We start from the raw sequence: 21,862 nt of genomic DNA, 5'->3' as shown, positions 1-21,862 counted from the left end.
CAGGAAGAAGAGGATGGGGGGGGTGAAATTTGCGGTCCTTGGCCCTACTTTCTGGAACTCCCTCCCTCCCAACATCCGATCCATCCCACTTTACCCTGACTTCCGCAAGGCCTTAAAAACCCATCTTTTTCTGCAAGCATTCCCAGCCTAGCTTTCTCACAGCTACCTCTCAGGTTCTAAAGTCCGCCAGCGTCAAGAAACCGCTAGGTAAATGCGCGCTTTATAAGTGTTTTTAAATTCAAATTAAATTCAAATTAAATTCAAATACAAATGGGAGAAATTTAATATGAAGAAAACATTTCTATGAAACATTAAGTATGAATGTCTTCCTCCACTTTCAATTAAGCCAAATAAGTCTTGATTTGTTATGAATCATGTTTGTTCACGTTTAAACAAACGTATTAGGCTGTTATAAATATGGCACCATGTCTACAGGCCACCAGGAGAAAAATGCTTGGTGTTTATAAATTGGAAAAAATGTAAATGAGTTTTATAGAATTCATATAAATAAAGATAACGCATCAGCCTTGATGTAGTGCCATATTTATATGGGAAAAATACAGCCATTACTTAAAGTGCAGAAAAATGTTCATATGCCTAACATGTTTGCAGAACATTTTTCTGCACTTTAAATTTCTCCCACTTGAATTATACATGTAACGGTGCCACATAAGGTGAAAGGTATGTCCTGTACCACAAGTACATACGACAGTGTTTCAATCACCCGCACACATATATCTCACTCATACGTACACATGTTCCTATATCCCCAAAAGGGCACATGGCAGCCCTGTCAACCAATAAGGGTCTTGGGGAATTTCTACATAGAATACCTTGTTTTGGTATAACACATACAAATCCAGCTTCCTACACTTAGTATGACTAGAATTATGTGTAGATCCAAGTCACTTGGTTGACTTTACCTGGAGATATGCAGACCATGTTTATATATCTTGAAAAGTGTGTATTTGGTCACACTTTGTCACCCCACAGAGACATATCTCTCTGAGTGCCTGTTATACTCTGCTATGATTTTTGGTGTCATTATTACACTGAGTGCCTCCATAACTTTGTTCTACCTTTCACTAGGACTAGCTTCAAGAAGGGTGTGCATTACAGCTGAAGTCAAGAAATTGCCACCCATTCCTTCCAATAAACGCAGTGGTAATTCTCATGCAAAAAGGCTTACATGGCAATATGAACTCATTTCACTCCAATACTCATTAAGAAATTGCTTCCTTACAAACCTAAGTTGAAATACATTGGCTGAAAAGTTATCTGCATGTTGCTTAATCATTCCAACTAATTCTATGTAACCTATGTGCACACAAGGCTGTGTAAAATTCCAGTATAAAGACACTTTTAATGCTTCATTGGAAACATCTGCTTCACCCATTGGTAATTGCAAACAGCAAAACAAGCGGAGATCAACTGGTTGTCAGAGAGTGGAAAGTAATATTTAGAAAAGAAATGATAATCAACTTAACAGAACCCATTAAAGAGAGTCATCATACCACAGCACTCGGTTAAGTGGCTCAAGGAGAAGTGCCCAGGGTTGTGCTTACTGAGCCATCGGTACCCGAAATGGCTCGACACCAAAGCTGCTGAGTGGGGATCAAAACAACTCCTTAGGTCTTTGAAGAGCGCAAGCTGTGATCGGCGTTTTCAGTAGTGAGGGATTGATTTTCCAAGGGGGAAGAAAGTCACGTTCCCAGTAGTTATTAAATATGACCCAGAGGCAAGCACGTCACAAGGCCTCAGAATGGGTTTGCACGAACAAGGTCACCAAACGGTGTCAGAGAGCACGCTACCCTCAACCTCAGTAAGTTTCACACAGGTCTACAATGCTGCTGCCTTTCTGAAACTGCCTCTACCATTTGATACCAATACCACCAAAAAGCAAAATATTAGCAGCAGATGAACTGCTTGGATAGAGTCATTTGATGATTTCATTGATGCACTTGAAGAAATTGATAACAAAAATATTATCAAGTATCTCAAAAATCTTGCTTGTGAAGGTGTAAAAGAAGTCTTAAAGGAAATGCCTTGAACTGACAAATTCACATACCATCAGATTATTGAAGCGATGAATCTCAAATTCAATCCAATGCCAAATGTGGATATATTTTCAGTCAAGAATTCCAGAAAGTTGGTGAAACCATTGATGAATTTGTGGAAAGACTCAATACCCTCATCAAACTCTGTAATGAATTTAAAGATGACGAAGCTATACACCCCAGAGTTATTGATGGATGCTTGTCAGATTCATTTAGATGATGAATGCTGAGGCCAGAGGTGTGCAGAGTGAATCAGTCATGAGGGTGAAAAGTAAGCCAAAACAAAAGACTGAATGACACAAAGGGATGTCTACATGTAAAAGGAAGTTGTGTTTCAGGTGTGTATCTTTGTTTCTGCACAAAGGTATAGTCCAGCCATTGAACAGATAAGTAAAGGCTGTGGGAAGGAGAGCCATTTTGTGACAGTTGGTAAAGCGAAGGAAAAAGTCAGTGCTTCACACCAACCAAATGGCTGCCCGAATAGTCCATTCGACGCTGTAGTGCTAAAGGCACTCTTGTGGTCAGGCACCTTGTGATCACCTTTGACTACCAATATTTTATTTGACTTTGGTGTGTTATTTTATCCTAGTCTCAATGCACGACGTCTTGCATATGCCTTGTTTCTCTTAAAGGTTTCTTTCTTGTAATCCTGCAGTCTTTCAGTGAGAGCTGTCACGGAATAGGACAGCCTTGCCAAGAACAGAACGTGTGGGATGTGCATTTGAAAGCATGAGAGGGAAAGAGAGAGGTGGGGAATGTACTTTTTTGTCCCGAAGTGCAGTGTTATGAGCAGTGGTGCACAAATGTGCACTGTGTTGTACCCTGGGAAGAAATATACATTTCTTACTATTGGCTTTGACATGGCCTCATGTCATCCTGAATTCTGACTCTGCCTGGCCTGAGCTTTTTCTGTGCGCACAGCCAGGCTCGCAAATTGTTTGGGTTAATCACGTTCAAGGATTATTTTTGTGAGAGATTGTTAAATGTACCCGGAAGGCTTTCGTGAGCTTTGTTAGGATAAAGCTGGAACATGCAAGAATGTAGAGGGGACGTGAGAATTCTTTTCTGGCCATGGAATTCTTGCCTGGAAGCTGGCCAGTTCCAGTAAGATTCCTTTGGCGCAGGGAGGAAGACTATCGAATCTTCTAGTGTGTGTTTTGAGACTATAAAGCTGAGGTTTGTTGACAGCTGAGTTGGGTGCTCACTTACAGAGTAGACGTACTGCTGTAAGACAAACGGAACCTGAGCCCGGTTGAGAGTCCAAGCCAGCTCTGAACAGGCCCCCCCTCAGCATAAATTGGCAAGAACTCTAATCCTTTTCCAAAAAACGGGTGGCATACCTAGAGGGTTACGTTTAGCCATTAAACCTATGCTTTTTAAATTGAACAAAAAGTTAATGGAAAAGTGGTATGGGATTCTTAATAAGTGTTCGTTAGATTTGATTCTGTTAATAGTCGAGGAACTTTCTCAAGTTTCAGTTGGTCTTGAAGCTGAAATAAAAGAATTACAATCTAATTTGATATCCAGAATGGAAACAGATGTCTGGACCACCACTCTTGACGAAATAACAGTAAACTTGATGTTTATGCCAAGGAGATCCACGAGCACAAAATTAGAAAATTCCGCTGTGATACAATTGACTATAAACTCGATGAAGTTTACTCTTGGGCTGAAGTTTACGCCCAAAAAAGATCTTGGCAAAAGCAAAGTACCACCTCATCAGAAGAGAGTCTTGTTTCAGTGACTGACACCCAGTTATCCAGACCCCCGGTCCCTACTATCATTTCTACCAGTGATGCTGTCATCGCTGGCCCTAGCACAACTAAGGTCTCTTTTTTAGAGTTCAGCCCGCAGCAAACCAACCGCCCACGCAGGAAGCAACAGCATCCATCAAACCCGCCAAAGCCATAGATTCAGCAAAAACTGCGGGGTCACTCCGCGAGAAACACTAGTAGTAAACATCTCCTCTAAAAAACTCACAGATAATCAGATGGCTGTACGAGAAGGGCGCTGCTATTTATTTAAGCAGACTATAGACCAATGCACTTAGTCTCCTTGGTCCTGGGTAAATTGATTTACCCATTGGTTACAATATTATATCAAAACATTAATAACTTTTACATGCCTCAAAATATATTGACACACTATTTGAAACAACTGTCATAAGTGCATTCAAAACAATTTTTCGCTGGGTTGTATGTAAATGCCCGCTTGTAGCTGTATATTTCTTCATTTTTTCACTTCCGGTTTGGAACACATGTGATCTCATTATTTCCTCATTAGAATCCTAGGATCCCAGTTTGGGGAATGTTGGGTGATGTCGTTTTTGGCCCATATGTTTGTATTACAAGAAATTTGATGCAGTCTTGCCACTTGTGTGTTTCTTAAGAGCTTGATTTTGTTGATTCAGACATTTCATTTACCCTTTCTGTTTGCTGTTGAATTTGAGGATAATGTATGCCTCTTTTTTTTGAGCGGGCTGATTCAAGGTCGCCACCCCTAAGCAGTTGTTTAAAAGCTGATAGTACTGTCCAAACAAAATCTCTTTCTGTATTCTTCATTTCAACGAAGTGAGACACCATTGGAGCTCTCATAACTTGCTTTTTGATACGAGACCGATGTTGGACAATTCTTTGGTTCACTTGTTGATTTGTTTTTCCAATATATATTGTGTGGCATGCACACTTAATTATGTAGTTGATGTTTTTTGGGGACATTCAACATTGCTTCATCCCCAAAGACCACAACATATCTTGCTTTCCCTATGGCGAGCAACTCTCGTGAAATGAAAGTAAATAGAGCGCAGTTAGAGTACTCAGTCTTAACATATTGCTTTTTCAAAAAATAGGCTGGTCTAATGTGTAATCAGTAGACATTTTGATATCCTAATGTTTCATTCTATAATTTGGTAAAGCACAATGTATTGGTTTTTTTTAGCACTATAATTGTATTAAAAAATTGTTTTGAATGCACTTATGACAGTTTTTTCAAACAGTTTGTCAATATGTTTTCAGGCATGTAAAAATTATTCATTTTTTGATATAATATTGTAACCAATGGGTAAAGCAATTTAACCAGGACCAAGGAAACTAAGTGCATTGGTCTATATTCTGCTTAAATACATAGCAGTGCCTAAAAACTGGTGGCCGGATTTCTCTTTTTTGTTTAAAAACCTTAACCTAAGCCCCATCTGGCTGTCTAAATTGGGCTTAACCCCTTTCTTGTACCAAAAGAAAACAAGTTACTTACCTTTAACTGTAGTTCTCCAGTATTGGAAGCTTTCATAGATTCACATACCTGAATCATTTCCCCGTCATCGAGATGGGAGTCTCCAGTATATAAAAAGCAATGCTTAGCAGTATAGCTAACTGAAAAAAGGCCTAGGCCCATTTCTCTTTTGTAACCCATAACCTTTGTTATGTAACAAAGGACCAAACTTTTCCCTTAGCCAATCAGAGCTCCTCACCCTCTAGAACCCTCCTGAGAGAACCTTTTGCCCCTCAGATTTTCGGGCACTTGTGCTATAGCACTCTTTGTGCCTAATCCGAGGTGAGCCTCTCAGGGGAGAAGGGTGGGCATATGTGAATCTATGAAAACTTCCAATACTGGAGAACTACAGTTACAGGTAAGTAACTTGTTTTCTTACTCCAGTATTGGAGCTTTCATAGATTCACATACCTGAATCAGAATAGCGAGCAGTAAATCATAGCACATTTTGTCTTGTCACCCACTTCTCCCAAACAGGTACACATGTCATTCTCCCGTAGCAATAGCTGTATAAAAAATGTTTATAGATCAATTGCTCATAAATGTTATAAAAAACAGTATACAATAATAAAATGTGCTTAGCTTACCAACCAAGGAAGGAGGGATGACAAGAAGGCTCACCGTTATTGGAAAAGGTTCCTCAGGACAGGTTGTCCCACTGCTACATCGCTTCTGGCGTGGGCGTCAAGGCAGTAATGTCTGGTAAAGGTATGCGTACTCCTCCAGGTAGCCGCTCTGCAGATGTCCTGAATAGAGACGCCTGAAAACAGAGCAGTGTAGGTTGATACCGCTCTTGTTGAATGTGCACGAACACGTGCAGTCAAAGGCTTTCCCGCCTCCTGATGACAGAATTGAATGGCGTTTGAGATCCATCGGGCAATTCCCCGTTTTGACAATGGGAATCCTTTCCTGGGGGCACTAAAAGCCACAAAAAATTGTGTTGATTTTCTGAAAGTTCTTGTCCTTTGTAAATAAAATTTCAGACAACGCTGAACATGGTTGAGGAAAGAATCTTTTAAGGATCAATGGCTCATTCAAGTGGAAATCCGTTGGCACCTTTGGAATAAATCTTGGATTTGTTCTGAGCACCAACCTGTCCTCTCTAAATTGCAGAAAAGGTTCTTGCGTTGTAAGTGTCTGTATTTCTCCCACTCTCCTGGCTGATGTCAGAGCTATTAATAGAGCCACCTTCCAGGATAGGAATTTTAGATCAGTTTTAGGAATTGGTTCAAATGGTGGCTTCATCAATTGTGATAAAACAATATTCAGTTGCCACAGAGGAGGTGGAGGCCTGACAGGTGGGTAGACTCTAAATAATCCCTTCATGAACTGCTTTACAATTCTCTCCGACCACAGAGATGGACCCATTGAACTTCTCCTGTATCTAGAAATCGCTGGCCGCCAAATGCACTTTAATAGAAGCATGGCCCAATCCAAACTTTGCCAGCCTTAGTAAATACGGGATGATTTGATGTGCCTCTGCTTGCAGAGGATGTAAGTCGTTTCATTGACACCACAAGCAGAATCTTTTCCATTTCATCCTATATGTCTTATTAGTGCTTTCAGCCCTTGCCTTTGCTAGGATCTCTCTACATTCTGTCGGAATATTTAATCAATGAAATTCTCTGTACTCAGGAGCCAGGCTGCTAATTGCAGTGATGTAGGGTCTGGATGCCGTACTTGTCCCTGAGCCATAGTCAATAGTTCTGGTATTGGCTGTAGACGTATTGGCTCTGTCTCTTGTAAAAGGAGCAGCTCCGTGAACCTTTGCTGCCTGGGCAACCAAGGGCCTATTATTATTATGCTGCACGGTTCTTTCTTCATCTTCGTGAGTACTCGCGGCAGGAGGGGAATCAGCAGAAAAGCGTAGGCAAAGACGCCTGACCATGTCATCGAAAACGCATTCCCCCACGATCCCCTTTGGTGATGCCAGCTTGCAAAGAATTGGCATTTCTTGTTCTGGGCTGTGGCAAACAGATCCACTGTTGGTACTGCCCATTTGGCAAAGATTGTCAGTAGTGTTTCCTGATCGAGTTCACACTCGTGGCAGGTCGTCTTTTGCCTGCTGAGAGTGTCCGCTGTCGTGTTCTGATCCCCTGGAAGATGTACAGCCTTCAGAGTTACCTTGTGAGTTATAGCCCATTTCCATATTTTCTGAGCTTCTCTTGACAGAGAGAGCGATCTTGTGCCTCCCTGTTTGTTTATATAGTGCATTACGGTCGTATTGTCTGTCCGCACTAACACCGATCTTCCTTCCACTCTTGGCAGGAAGGCCAACAATGCCAATCCTATTGTCTTCAACTCCAACAGATTTATGTGAAGGTGTTGTTCCTTTTGTTTCCATCGGCCGCTGACTTGTAACTCCTGGAGGACTGTTCCCCATCCTTAGAGAGAGGCATCCGTGGTAACCACTAGTGGAGCTGGTTCGGTCAGGAAGGAAAGACCCACTGAGATATTGTTTCTGTGAGTCCACCACGCTATTGCCTGCAACATTGGTTGTGTGAATTTGACCTTGTCCTCGAAGGATCCCTTTGCTTGGCACCACTGTAGATATAGCGCCTCTAGCAACGGACTCATTCTCAATCGACACAGGGGAATGAGTGGTATGCATGGAGACATCGTCCCCAGAAGTGATTTGTATTTTCGGACTGAAAGACACTATCTTCTCCTGAACTCTTTGGCCAGAGATACGAGTCCCAATTGTCTTTCTATGGATTGGAATGCCGTGATCTGAGATGTATCCAGGATTGCACCCAGAAAAGTGATCCTTCTGGATGGTTGAAGAGATGATTTTTCTACATTTAAAATCAGACCCAGGTCTGCAAACAAATCCATGCAAGCCAAAGTTGAAGCTTGAGCCTCCTTCTGCGATGGAGCCTCTTTCAACCAGTCGTTAAAGTATGGGAATATTTGGTATTTTTGTCTTCGGAGATACGCTGCCACCGGTGTCAGACATTTTGTAAAAATTCTCTGGGCAGATGTGAGGCCGAATGGCAGCACTTTGAACTGGTAATGTTTTTTGGCCACTGTAAATCGAAGGAATTTTCTGTGGGAAGGATGGATGGGGATATGGAAGTATGATTCCTGTAAATCTAGGGAGGTCATCTGATCTCCTGGGTTGAAGAGTAGCAGAATATCTTGGAAGGTCACCATTCTGAATGACTGTTTCTTGAGATAGGCATTTAGAGACCGTAGGTCCAGGATCAGACGCCACTTGAGAGCATTCTTCTGGATCAAGAAGAAACGGGAATAAAATCATTTCCCTCTTTGGGAGTTCGGTACTGGCTCTATTGCTCTCTTTCGGAGCATTGCCTGAATCTCCCGATGCATTTGAGATAGGTGTTTGACTTCTTGATACGTAGGTGGCGTGAGAGGAGGGAAGTGTTCGAGTTTTTCTCGAAGAGGAGGATTCTTGGTCACTATCACTAGAAACGACCTCCTTTCTGGCCTTGATCTTCTGAAGCCAAATTAAAAGGCGTCCCTCAAGATCTCTAAGGGTCTTGCTAGAGAAAGTGCGACATACCTTGCAATCCTTTGCTTGGTGGTCCGGATAAAGACAATAAATGCAGTCTCCATGTGGGTCATCAGTGTAGAGTCTCTTTTTAGAGCAGGTGGCACAGGCTCTAAAAAGACCCTTTTTCTCTTTTCCAGACATTCTATAGGATGTATATGAGAAACAGGTTACAAGATTCTCAAATCCACAAGAAAATAGAATGAAATCAAGCTTCTACAAAGTTGGAAATCCGGAGTTTGAGCAGAGCTCAAAGGAGACTCCCTAGCACAACGTGCCGGTAGAAAATCTGAGTGGCAAAAGGTTCTCGCAGGAGGGTTCTAGAGGGTGAGGAGCTCTGATTGGCTAAGGGAAAAGTTTGGTCCTTTTTTACATAACAAGGGTTATGGGTTACAAAAGAGAAATGGGTCGAGGCCTTTTTTCAGTTAGCTATACTGCTAAGCATTGCTTTTTATATACCGGAGACTGCCGTCTCGACGACGGGGAAATGATTCAGGTATGTGAATCTATGAAAGCTCCAATACTGGAGTAAACATATTGTGGCATATGCCAGTAGACATTTGTCCCAAACAGAACATGCTTATTAACAATTTGAGAAAGAAAGTTTGGCTGAGTTGTGGGCTTGTGAACATTTCCATGTACGGAAAGCCTTTCACTCTGGTGACGGATCATAAAGCCTTACTGACCATATCTGGCAACCCAAAGGCCAAGATGCATCCTCACATTGCGATGGGGACTACGTTTACAAGAGTACAATTACACCATTGTGCACAGTCCAGAGAAGGATCAGAACCCTGCCAACTACTTTACAGAGTGCCTATACAAGATAGCTGAAGCCTACATTAACTTTATTGGAAAGTCAAAAACACCAGCTGCCATTTTGTTAGCCCAGATTGTCACTGCCACAAGCCATGATAGTAACATGCTAAATCTGAATAATATTTCATACAGCAGTCATGGAACCAACACACTTGACCTCTCACCAGTGATGGTTAATACCAAAATACAAAAATGCCAACAATGAACAGTCTATAACTCAAAAAGGAGTATACTGAGAGTTTTGAGGATCTGCAACAGAAAATAATTGAAGTGGACGATGAAGGACATCGTGGAATTGCTGCCACAAAACAAGCTCTCAGAGACAGAGTATGGTTTCCTTATCTCAATGAAAGGGTTGACAATGTTTTAAATCTGTCATCTATGCAACTACCTTCCTACAAAAACTGGTCAACACACCTTGAATATGTCAGAACTCCCCAAGCATGCATGTGAGAGAACAAAATAAGTTACTTTCCTGTAACTGTAGTTCTCCAGTATTCCTATTTTTTATAGATTCACATGCTTGAATCATTCCCCGTCCAAAAAGTGGGCCTCCCAATTTGATGACAGGGAATGATGTTAATCTATGACAGATCCAAAAATGGGGAATAGCCATTGACTTTTTCGGTCCACTTGACAATGGACATCACCTGATGGTGATTGTGGACAAATATTCACGATTCCCATTAGTTGAAGATCTTTCATCTACCACTCAAGACCGGGTTGTTGAGAGACCAGATGGCATCTTTGCGACAAGAGGTGTTCCAGTTGTGTTGAAATCTGACAATGGCCCACCTTTCAACAGTCGAGTTTTCTGAGACTTTTTAGAGCACCTGAATGTAAAGCATTAGAAGAGCACACCTCCATGGCTACAGGCCAATGGCCTTGTTGAGCGCTTCATGAGTACTCTAAAAAAAGCAGTGCAATGTCCTACCTTAGAGAAGCTCGATCTAAAAACTATGATACATTCCACTTTAAGAGCTTATCGTTCAGCACCTCACTCAACCATGGGTGAAATCCTTGCATCGTTGATGTTCGGGAGAGTAATGACAATCAAGTCGCCTCAATGAACCAATTAGAGAGAAAGAAATGAAGACAGGACTTGTGAAAAGGCCTTGGGGCCAGATGTACAACCCTTACAATTTGCGAAATTGTCACAAATTGTATCCATTTGTGGCTCGCAAAATGTAATTTACAACAAATTGCTTGCCTCATTATTATTCATGAGGCAGGTGCAATTTGCGACCCCATTGGGAATGGCTAGCACTCCCAGGGATGGGGGCCTGCTAGGGTCAGATGACCACCGTGTCTGTGACTGACGGTCGCAAAACCATCCTATACTGAAGTGCGACTAGCTATTAGGAAGGGACGGCCTTAGTGCACCCCTTCCTAATAGCGAGTCGCAAATCCTATTTTGTGAGTCGGTAATAGGTTATTGACTCGCAAAATAGGGTTTATACATTTGGCAGACCTATTTTGGGTCGCAAACAGGCTGATTTTCCGTTTGAGACTGCAAAAAAGTGGTCGTACATCTGGCTGCTGGTTTACAAACGGACGATGAAAGTGTACGCCGATAGAAGATGACATGCAAAAAACCTCGTATTTGAAAAAAAGGAGATTGAGTGCTCGCTCGCCAAATGCTGTTCCCACTACATCCTCAAAGCAGATCGTGGACATTCATGGTGACAGTTCCCAGTTTCCAACGACACAATCAGGTCGGCCAGTTCGAGCACCACAAAGCTTTAATTGTACAGATCTACATTCTTCTGTAAAAAATGGTTTTTTATTTAATTAAGGGGGAAATTGTAGAGTCATGCGGGTTAGCAATGACAGAACCCCTTTGGCTCCCGATCGACTCCGTAGAGCTGTAACATAAGTGTTAGAACAGAATGCAATGCAGGCAAGTTTCGAATGTTGATTTCTCAGTTCCATGCAGACGGATACAAATGTGTAATACCAAGCTCCATGTGTGGTGCAGTCATTGACGGGTACCCAGGTTGGGTAGCACGCTACAATAGACAAGCCCTGCATATCCAGTGCATACACTCCTAAGGATTGTCCCAGCTGCCCATGCCAGGCTGCCCTTCAGGTCTGCTAAAGTTACATCTCTAATTTTGGCCCTGCTTCTCGGCCTTTCTTTGCAAGATGTCTCTTCACTGATATCTGCATGAAGAGGCTGTTTCCTGTAGCATCCACAGCCATTATGGCAACCATAAATTGATCTATTTCCTATTCTTGTCTATTGAAATCATTGGTGTTAGTTTCTTGTTTTAATGAATTTCCTATAGAATTCTTCCAAAGCATAATCCTGCGAAGATATGTACATTAGATAGCATATCCCATCTCACAAGCTGGGTCTGGTGGCTTAGTGGACTAATATATCAACCGTAGAGGCCTGTGTTCGATCTCATGGTCACAGGTTCAAATCCCAGAGAATCCACTTGGCTTTTCATCCTTCAGAGGTTAATAAAAATAGTACCATTGAGTTGGGTAACCTTAAACATCTGTTATTCAGCGCCAAGATACCCTTCTGGGTGAACGTGCACTTTACAAATCCACATCTTCTGTTATCTAGTTCAGCAAAGATTTCATATATTTAAATGTTCCGTTTCTATTTCTATATATTACAAGCATAATTGGCATCCAGTGACCAAGCAGTACACCCACATTCCATTCTCCATAGCCAGTGCATACTTCTAGTGGTGGAAAAATATATACAGGGTAGTAGATCAGGTTAATTTCAGGAGTTACATGTAGGCAGAAAGATATACTTAGCTCCTGAGAAGAGTGTTCTTGAAGTATTGTTTATGTTGTGACTGTTTAAATTTGCTAAACTGCTGACATCCTGGAAACCACAGGCCCAGGATTACTTTGCTATGAGTTGTGCTATCACTGACTATACAGGTGCTATGTCAAGGCTTGGCAGTTCGGGCTGGACTGTTCCCATGAGGCACAGAGTCAGACTGATTCGCATATAGCCATGTCTGAACTGGGGTGGCAGAGTGGGCTGAAGAACGGTGATGGATCAAACCCAGATCTTTTGACTGGGTGTGAGTGTTTGATTGGTTCAGATGCTCCGTCCATCACCACCCCCTTTTGTACCGCTTTGGCCGCCATAAGTGTGGCAGGTTATGCTCAGACGTGAGTCCCTTGCTCACTTTGCCACTGGATTCAAGCAAGCCGGGCTAAAGACGGCTGTAATGCCAGAAACCGGTCCTCGGAAGCTTGTTTCCGGTCCAGGGAAGGCATGGCTTGGCAGTTCGGGCTGGACTGTTCCCATGAGGCACAGGGTCAGACTGATTTGCATATAGCCATGTCTAAACTGGGGTGGCAGAGTGGGCTAAAGAACGGTGATGGATCAAACCCAGATCTTTTGACTGGGTGTGAGTGTTTGATTGGTTCAGATGGTCCGTCCATCACCACCCCCTTTTGTACCGCGTTTGCAATTCCAACATTTTTCCATTCATTATTCTTTCCTCATCAACTGTTTTTATGCGATGTCTATTTGAGGACTGAAAATAAGGGTGCAACAATTGTTAATTATGGTAAAAAAAAGTCTTGCCTTTCCTTAGAAGCCGAAAACATATATTAGTTACTCAGAAGCATATACTTTTACACAAATAGAATTTATGGGGTATAAGCAGTAGGAATAAAGGGTAAGTATTATGATGATAACTATTTGAAGCCAAGAGCAAACAATGAGCACATTGGGAATGCAAAGAAAGTTACCTGATTTCCCACATTTTGATACTGAATCAGCTAAATTCTCAAATAGTCCAGCCAACCGTAAGGCCACTTCTGTAATTACAGATACATCAATGTCTACCATGTTGCAGCGGAGCACTACTTCTTGAATGAGCAAAAGAATATGCACCCACTAAAAAGACAAAACAAGAAAAAATGCAAACAAAATGTTGTGACAATATATTCCAGATTAGGTTACAAACATTAGAACCCTTAGATTAGGAGAAAGACATATTTGAAACTGTACTGCTCTCAAGACAATGGCAATGGCAGAGGCATATACATGGAGCTTCTGTGAAGTCCTATCCCTTCTTGCTTACATCCATGTGCATCTCATCCTCATTTTCAACTCTCTAGCAGTCCATTTATACAGAAGACTGTATTTGTTGTATTAGATATGCAGGAGTACACAGTCTATGTAAAAACAAAGCTGGAACCACTGTGAGACATTTCGTTGTATGGTTATGTAGCTCATTCACCCCATTGATTGGAACATTTACTCTGCATAAACAAATAAGGATTGGTCTGAGTCAGGATATGCAGAACACCTAGGACAAACCACTTATAAAATGCCAATTCAGGAACCAAAGCTTACATAATGCATGTGTAGCACTTAATATAACTCTCCTACAGATGCTCTTGAGGGGGACAGTTCTCTCAAAAGACACAGTTGCTATTATGGCTCTATGGAGTGGGCATGGAGAGCCTATGTTGGAAGTAGAGATCGAACTAAGTCCTTTTAGCACACAGAGTTACAACCAGTGCTTTAAATAGGCCAGTACTGTAAGGTACTGAGTACCTGCACTTCTTTATTTTGAGGGGTGGGGGAGAGTAACTGCACTTCTCAGCAGAGATGCAATGCACAAGTTACTACTTGTGTAACGATATATCTGTAAGAGACATTAGTTAGTGATAGATTCCTTACCTTAGATATATCCCCAGGCGTCAGACTGGATCCGGAAAATTTTGCGTAGCAGTACCCTTGCGCGTCGGTAGGCGTCGTCTGCGGCTCCGCGTCCGTCGTCGGCGTCGTGGGCGCCGTGATGACGTCGTCGGAGTATATAGACGCCGCCTCCGCGTGCTGACGTCAGTTCTTAGCCACAGCTTTTCCGCGCCAGAAGCGCAGAGCCATGACAAAAACCGACACTGGTGCCAAGAAACTAGGGCCCTGAAAGGGGATGACCTTAACCCTAGATATCGGTTCGCAGAACGGGGAGGATGGGTGGGTCGGTAAGGAATCTATCACTAACTAATGTCTCTTACAGATATATCGTTACACAAGTAGTAACTTGTGCATCTGAAAGAGACACGTTAGTGATAGATTCCTTACCTTAGAATAGATACCCCAGCAATACCATCCCCGTGGTGGTGGGTCTGCGAACCAATATTCACACCAGAAAGTCCTGGAGAACGGAACGGCCGAAGTAGCCATCTCTCCGGACTTGACTGTCCAGGCAGTAGTGCCTCGCAAACGTGTGCAACGAAGCCCACGTAGCAGCCTGGCAAATGTCCTGCAGGGGCACACCTCGGCCCAAGGCAGTTGTAGTGGCCGTGGCTCGAGTGGAATGAGCCCGCAGCCCAACAGGTGGTTCCTTCTTTGCCAAGGAGTAACACGCCTGGATGCACATGATAATCCATCTAGAAATGGTCCTCTTGTGCACCGCTTTCCCTTTCTTAGCGCCCGCGTACCCAACAAAGAGTTGATCATCCACCCGGAACTGGCGTGTGCGATCCAGATAGAATGAGAGCGCACGTTTTGGGTCCAGACGGTGGAGCCTCTCCTCCTCTCTCGAGGGGTGCGGAGGCGGAAAGAAGGTGGGCAATGTGATGGACTGCCCCATGTGGGAGGCCGTGACCACCTTAGGCAAGAAGGAGGGCCTAGTCCTCAAAACAACCTTGTCCGGATGGACTGAAAGGAAAGGAGGCTTACAAGAGAGAGCCTGGAGCTCACTCACTCTCCTGGCAGAGGTGATGGCTACCAGGAAGGCAGTCTTTAAAGAAAGAAGGCGAAGTGGACAGTTGTGAAGAGGCTCAAAGGGAGCGCACATCAGAAATGTCAGAACCAGGTTCAAGTCCCACTGAGGCATCACGAAGGGAACAGGAGGAAAAGTATGAGTGATGCCCTTCAGGAATCGATTCACGATAGGGGACTTGAACAAAGAGGGTTGGTCAGGCAGCCTCAGAAAGGCTGAAAGAGCCGAAAGATAGCCCTTGACAGTGCCCAGAGCAGAGCCCTGCTGGGCGAGAGAAAGAAGGAAGAGAAGAATCTCAGAGAGAGGGGCATTGAGAGGATCCACAGCCTTTGCTGTGCACCATGCCACAAATCTGTTCCACCTGCAGGCGTATACCGTTTTTGTGGAGGGACGCCTGGCTGCCAGAATGATGTTGCAAACTTCAGGAGGCAAGTCAAATGGCCTCAACTGCCGCCGCTCAATCTCCATGCATGGAGGTGGAGACTGGACAGGTTCGGGTGGAGGACCGTCCCCTGCTGCTGCGACAGAAGGTCCTCCTGAAGAGGCAGACGAACCGGGGGATCGACTGACATACTGAGTAGCTCGGGATACCAGTACCTTTGTGCCCAGTCCGGAGCCACAAGGATGACTTGTGCCCGGTCGCGCTTGATCTTCTTCAGCACTCTGGGCAGAAGAGGTATAGGCGGAAAGGCGTACAACAGACCGCAGCTCCACTCGCGACGAAAAGCGTCTCCGAGCGAGTGCCGCCTTGGAAATTCCAACGCGCAGAACTGATGACATTGCGCGTTCTCTTCGGTGGCGAATAGATCTAACCAAGGCTCTCCCCAACGCAGAAAGAGGCCTTGCGCCACGTCCGAGTGCAGACGCCATTCGTGATCCATCGAGCACCGACGGCTGAGTTCGTCCGCCCTGGCGTTCAGAGAACCTGCCAGGTGTTGAACCACCAGAGTCACGCCCTGATGTTCCAGCCATTGCCAGAGGCGCAGAGCCTCCTGGCACAGGGTCCACGACCCCACACCGCCCTGTTTGTTGCAGTACCACATGGCGGTGGTGTTGTCCGTGAACACCTGCACTGCACTCCCTCGGACAGACGGGAGGAATGCTTTCAGTGCCAGACGAATCGCCCGCAGCTCCAACAGATTGATATGGAGCCGGGACTCCGCCGGAGACCAGAGTCCTCTGATCTCCGCCTCTCCCAAGTGGCCACCCCAGCCCTGGAGGGACGCGTCCGTCACAACTACGTGCTCCGGTTGGGGAAGGGAGAGGGATCTGCCGTTGACCCAATCGCGGTCCGTGAGCCACCACTGCAGCTGTCTCGCAGTGCCCTCCGAGATCAGGACGTGGTCGGAAAGGTTGCCCCGGTGCTGGGCCCACTGAAACTTCAGGTCCCACTGCAGAGCCCGCATCCGCCACCGTGCGTGATGCACCAGAAGGATGCAGGAGGCCATCAGCCCCAGAAGCCTCAGCGTCAACCTGACCGAAACCCGGGATAACGGCCCGAAGACCGGGATCAGGGCCTGTATATCCCGGACTCGCTGTTCGGGCGGGTAAACCCGAAACTGCGCCGAGTCGAGAACCGCTCCGATGAAAAGGAGCTTCTGAGAGGGGCACAGGTGTGACTTCGGCACATTGATGGAAAATCCCAGCCTGTGCAGGAGATCCGCCGTAGTCTGGAGGTGGTTGACGACTGCCTGGGGCGAGCCCGCCTTCAACAACCAGTCGTCTAGGTAGGGGAAGACTGAAACCCCTAACCTGCGCAGGTGAGCTGCGACCACCGCCATCACCTTCGTGAACACCCGTGGGGCGCTGGTAAGGCCGAAGGGGAGCACGGTAAACTGAAAGTGCTCGAGGCCTACCGTGAACCGCAGGTAACGCCGGTGGGCCGGCAGGACGGGGATGTGGAAATACGCATCCTGCAAGTCCAACGCTACCATCCAGTCTCCTGGGTCTAGGGCAGCCAAGACCTGAGCCAGTGTCAGCATTTTGAACTTCTCCTTCCGGAGGAAGCCGTTGACGTTCCTCAGGTCCAAGATAGGGCGTAGGCCCCCTTTGCCCTTCTTGGGTACCAGAAAGTAGTGGGAGTAGCAACCACGTCCTACTTCTGGCCCAGGAACGCGCTCGATGGCCCCCTTGGCCAAGAGGGCCGAAACTTCCTCCCGCAGGAGCCGCAAGTGATCCCCCGACACGCGGTGGTGTTGCGGTGGCATGGCTTGAGGGGTCGTCTCGAAGGGGAGGGAGTAGCCCCTTCGGACGATCTGCAGCACCCACCTGTCCGAAGTGACTGTGCGCCAGTGAGAGTGGTGATGGCGAACCCTGCCCCCCACTGGCGTCACATGGGCCGAAAAGCACGGACTAGGAGGGTTTAGAGGCGGATGCTGCGGGGGCAGGTGTGGACTGGCTCCGCTTGCCTCCCCTACCGCCTCCACGGCGGTTTCCACGGCCGCCGCCGCGCTGGACGACAGTTTGCGGCGAGTGGCTGGCGGCACGTGTGGGGACGCCCCTTCCGTGGCCACGAAAGGAGCGAAAAGCAGCCACTTGCTGGCGCGGGGCCGAGAGGCCCAAGGACTTGGCCGTAGCCCTGGAGTCCTTAAAGCGCTCGAGCGCGTGGTCTGCCTTGTCGCCAAAGAGGCGACGGCCATCGAACGGCATGTCCATGAGGGTATTCTGGACATCAGCCGAGAAGTTGGCGGACCTAAGCCAGGCGTGGCGTCGAATCGCCACCGTCGTAGCCATCGCTCTGCCCAGCGAGTCAGTGGTGTCCAGTCCGCACCTGATCGAATATTTCGCTGCGTCCCGACCCTCCACAAGGGCTTGGCCGAGTTTGGCCCGTACCTCCAACGGGCACTCTGGCAGCAATTCCGCCACCGTTTCCCATATAGAATGGGTGTAACGACCCAAGAGGCATGCGGTGTTGGAAGACCGCAGTCCACAGCTAAGGGACGAGAAGACCTTTTTGCCAAAGGCCTCGTACCTCTTGGATTCCCGATCAGGGGGTGCTGACGGGAAGGCGGTCTGGGAGTTAGAGGCCTGGATGACCAGACTCTCGGGGGTGGGGTGGGTGGACAGGAAACATGGGTCGCCCGGAGCCGGGCGGTGGCGTCTGGCCACGTTCCTATCTACAGGCGAACCTGTAGCGGGCCTGGACCAAGTGCCCAACAGAACGTCCGACAAGGCCTCATTAAACGGCAGCATTGGCTCCATGGAGCATGACTGCGGCTTAAGGACCTCAGTGAGGAGATTAGTCCTCACGGCCGCGACGGGGAGCTCAAGGCCCAAGGCCTTAGCAGCCCTCATCAACACCACACTATATGTAGCGCCCTCCTCCGAAGCCACGGAAGGAGGAGAGACGAATCCAGTGTCTGGAGAGGTGTCCAGGCCACTGGCCTCCCCAAGGTCTCCTGTCCAGTCCATGCTAGACTGACATTCCCTTGTCAGAGGGTCCTCAGACCCCTCCCAATCCTCCTCATCCCCCATCTCCTGAGACTCAGGGTCGGAAGTGAATGAGGATGGGTCATAGGGATGGAAATCCCCGACCGGCGTCGAGATCGGCGCCGACTGGCCCCGTCCCGACGCCGGAACCCATAGAGAGGAGGAATTGGGGACGGCGTCGGCCGGGACCGACGCCGGCGGGGACACCACACGGACCGACCCCGGGGGGGTCGTAAGGTCCACCGGGGACGCTCCATCGCCCGACGAGGGCCGAACGGCGCCCTGCGGCATCGGACCCGAAGGCACCGACGACGCCGGGACCGCCGAACCCTGCGGCGCCGAGCCCGAGGGCAGCGGCGGCGTCGGGATCGCAGAGCCCTGCGGCGCCGGCGTCGAAGACGTCGGCGGCGTCGAGGCCGAAGCACCCGACGGCGTCGGGGTTGAACCCGACCCACTAGGGCCCCCAGACGGGTTCACTGGGCCCGAAGGCGCCGCGGAACCTGTCGGGGAAGAAAGGGACCTCATGGCCATGAGGAAGCGCTCTATCTCCCCCGGCGTCGCGTTCAGCCCAGGGACCGGGGGGTATGGAGCCGAACGCGGCGCCCGCGACTCCTGAGGAGCCGCGTGGGCGGTGTCACCCGAACACCCGGCCGCATCGCGCGAGCGTCGGGGGGAGTCGGAAGAGCGATGACGTCTCTTCGACTTCTTATGCTTCTTACCTGACGACTTGGACCCGGAGGAGTGGCGCCGACTCCCGGAGCTGTGACGGCTCCGCCCCCGCGACCTGTCCCTCGACCTCCTGTGGGACCGGGACCGGGACCTCACTCGGCGCGGGGCCGACTGGCGGATCTCGAGTCGCCTGCGGGACCGCTCCCGCCTGGCCTTCCTCGAGAGGGCCCGACAGTCGGAGCAGGCCTCGTCGTCATGGTCGACGCCCAAACACGTCAGGCACAGTCGGTGCGGATCCGTAACCGACATGAGTCGCTCGCAACCGCCGCAGTGCTTGAAGCCGGGCATCCCTAACGGCACCGTCGGAGTCGTGAAGACTTCGAAAGAGATCAAAAAGATCCAAAAAGTTAGTCAAAAAATGACCAGGGAACTGCTTTTTCCAGATCTGCGCTGGCTGGCGCGGAAAAAAGAAGAACTGACGTCAGCACGCGGAGGCGGCGTCTATATACTCCGACGACGTCATCACGGCGCCCACGACGCCGACGACGGACGCGGAGCCGCAGACGACGCCTACCGACGCGCAAGGGTACTGCTACGCAAAATTTTCCGGATCCAGTCTGACGCCTGGGGATATATCTAAGGTAAGGAATCTATCACTAACGTGTCTCTTTCAGATACTTTTAATTGGAGATTACCATCACTTCTCAGCATCAAGTAGGTACTCTGTTATAGGGTACCTGCGCTTCTGTTTTTCCATTTCTAGCACAGGTTACAATTAATAATCCAGTAACCAAACGCATTTGGAACGTGAATGTGGGAAGGATGTGTCTACATGGTTGAAAAAAACCTGGAATGCTGGTGCAACTGGAAATCTGTAGAGTGATTGTTGTGAAATCTAAGATCTCCATAGGACAAAAATAGACATATACATTTCTCACTATGTTGATTCTGTACAGTGAAATAACAGTTAAACAGGCAAGGTTTTATATAAAATAAGATCTTTTCCTAAAAAAACATGAGTGCATGAATGAGAGAGATGTTCTATGTAAGAAAACAGTGTACTGGAGGCCTTGATTAAGTAAATGATGAAATGCTAACATTTGACACTTCTTTTCCAGGAGATACTCACCTACAGTTGAGTTTCAGTGTACTCTTGACCACAGAGGTTGCTGTGGCGACAGATGAGGAGACACTTCTAAGCCACAGACCTCACACTCTCTTTCTTGGATCGGGTCATGCATATTTCTGCAGTTGTGTTGCTGGCACGCATTGGCTGAGCCCCTTGGATTCATTGCTTCCTTCAAGCAGAATCTTACTCAAGCAAGGGCACCTCCAATGTCTCTCCTGAACAGCCAGTCAGGTCTCTTCCCTCGAAGTTGGATACAGGCTATAACTAATTCCATGAAGCACATGCCATTCAAGTCAATCAACAGTTTTTTAAACCAAAAGTGTAATAAACGTAGGAGATTTATTTTCTCTTCTTTTATTTACGTGTTTTATTTTCTTCAAATGGCCTTCCTTTAGCCAGCACGTGTTTTGTCATCTTTGGGATGTTTCCCCACAACTTCAACAGGACTGGTCTTTAGGTAATTCAGTGGTCACACCTCCTGCATGGAATAAGTCAGCGTGGGAGGTTAAAAAGTCTTATTTGACTTCTGATAGCGTCTTAAACCGACATGCGATGTACCACAAGAGAGTTTATGTGGTGGGCATTAGGGGATGATATTCCCTCCAATGGTGTAGTAAACCGAAGGAAACTGTACTAATAATGTACAGCAGTAACGAACAAGGTACTTCCCTTCAGTAACGATGTATTTGGTAGAGACACAGTCTAGTTGCAGATTCCTTAATTAAGAATATCCTCTGCGCGCCGGGGGACAGCGTCGCATGGATCCGCCCTGCTGTCGTCCACGGATATGACGTCAGTGGAGCCATATAAGTCCCTCCCACCAAGCTGACTTCAGTTTTCTACTGTGAAAAGTTTCAGTGCCAGAACGCAAAGCTACTCCTAAAACTGTGAGAGAGTGGGAACAGTGTGCCGAAAAAGATTAAAAATCTATGAAACAAAATGACAATAATGAATTAAAATGATGAGAAACATCACAATGGATGATAGAGAAAAACACTTCAGACTGTAAGGGACTGAATGGAGAGAGCAGAGTGCTAGCCCCTAGAAACAGTCTCGCATAAGGGAAGAACCATACCCTCCTCTGAGGGAAAAACAGCAATGTAAATGAATGTTATGGTAAACGACAAGCACCCTGCAACAAATGCTTGTTATGGGAATGGATAACAAGACAGTAACAACATGACTGTGATGGCAATTGGTACAAAAGGGAGTGGTGATGGACGGAGCATCTGAACCAATCAAACACTCACACCAAGTCAACAGA

The 21,862-nt window shown here is 46.9% G+C and overlaps 1 protein-coding gene across 1 annotated transcript in view; it reads right to left on the bottom strand.

Moving 5' to 3' along the window:
* Positions 1–21,862, bottom strand: part of CFAP54 (cilia and flagella associated protein 54) — a 2,285,874-nt gene that overhangs the window by 1,818,293 nt on the left and 445,719 nt on the right. Inside the window, exon 15 of the mRNA XM_086918163.1 lies at positions 13,384–13,531. Within this exon, the coding sequence (XP_086774289.1) occupies positions 13,384–13,531 (148 nt within the window). The remainder of the gene's footprint in view (positions 1–13,383; positions 13,532–21,862) is intronic.

This window comes from Lissotriton vulgaris, chromosome 1_1 (genome assembly GCF_964263255.1).
Source record: "Lissotriton vulgaris chromosome 1_1, aLisVul1.2, whole genome shotgun sequence".
NCBI classification, from domain to species: domain Eukaryota; kingdom Metazoa; phylum Chordata; class Amphibia; order Caudata; family Salamandridae; genus Lissotriton; species Lissotriton vulgaris.
The sequence above is the reverse complement of the archived record's forward strand: the minus strand, read 5'-3'. Positions and strand labels throughout refer to the sequence as shown.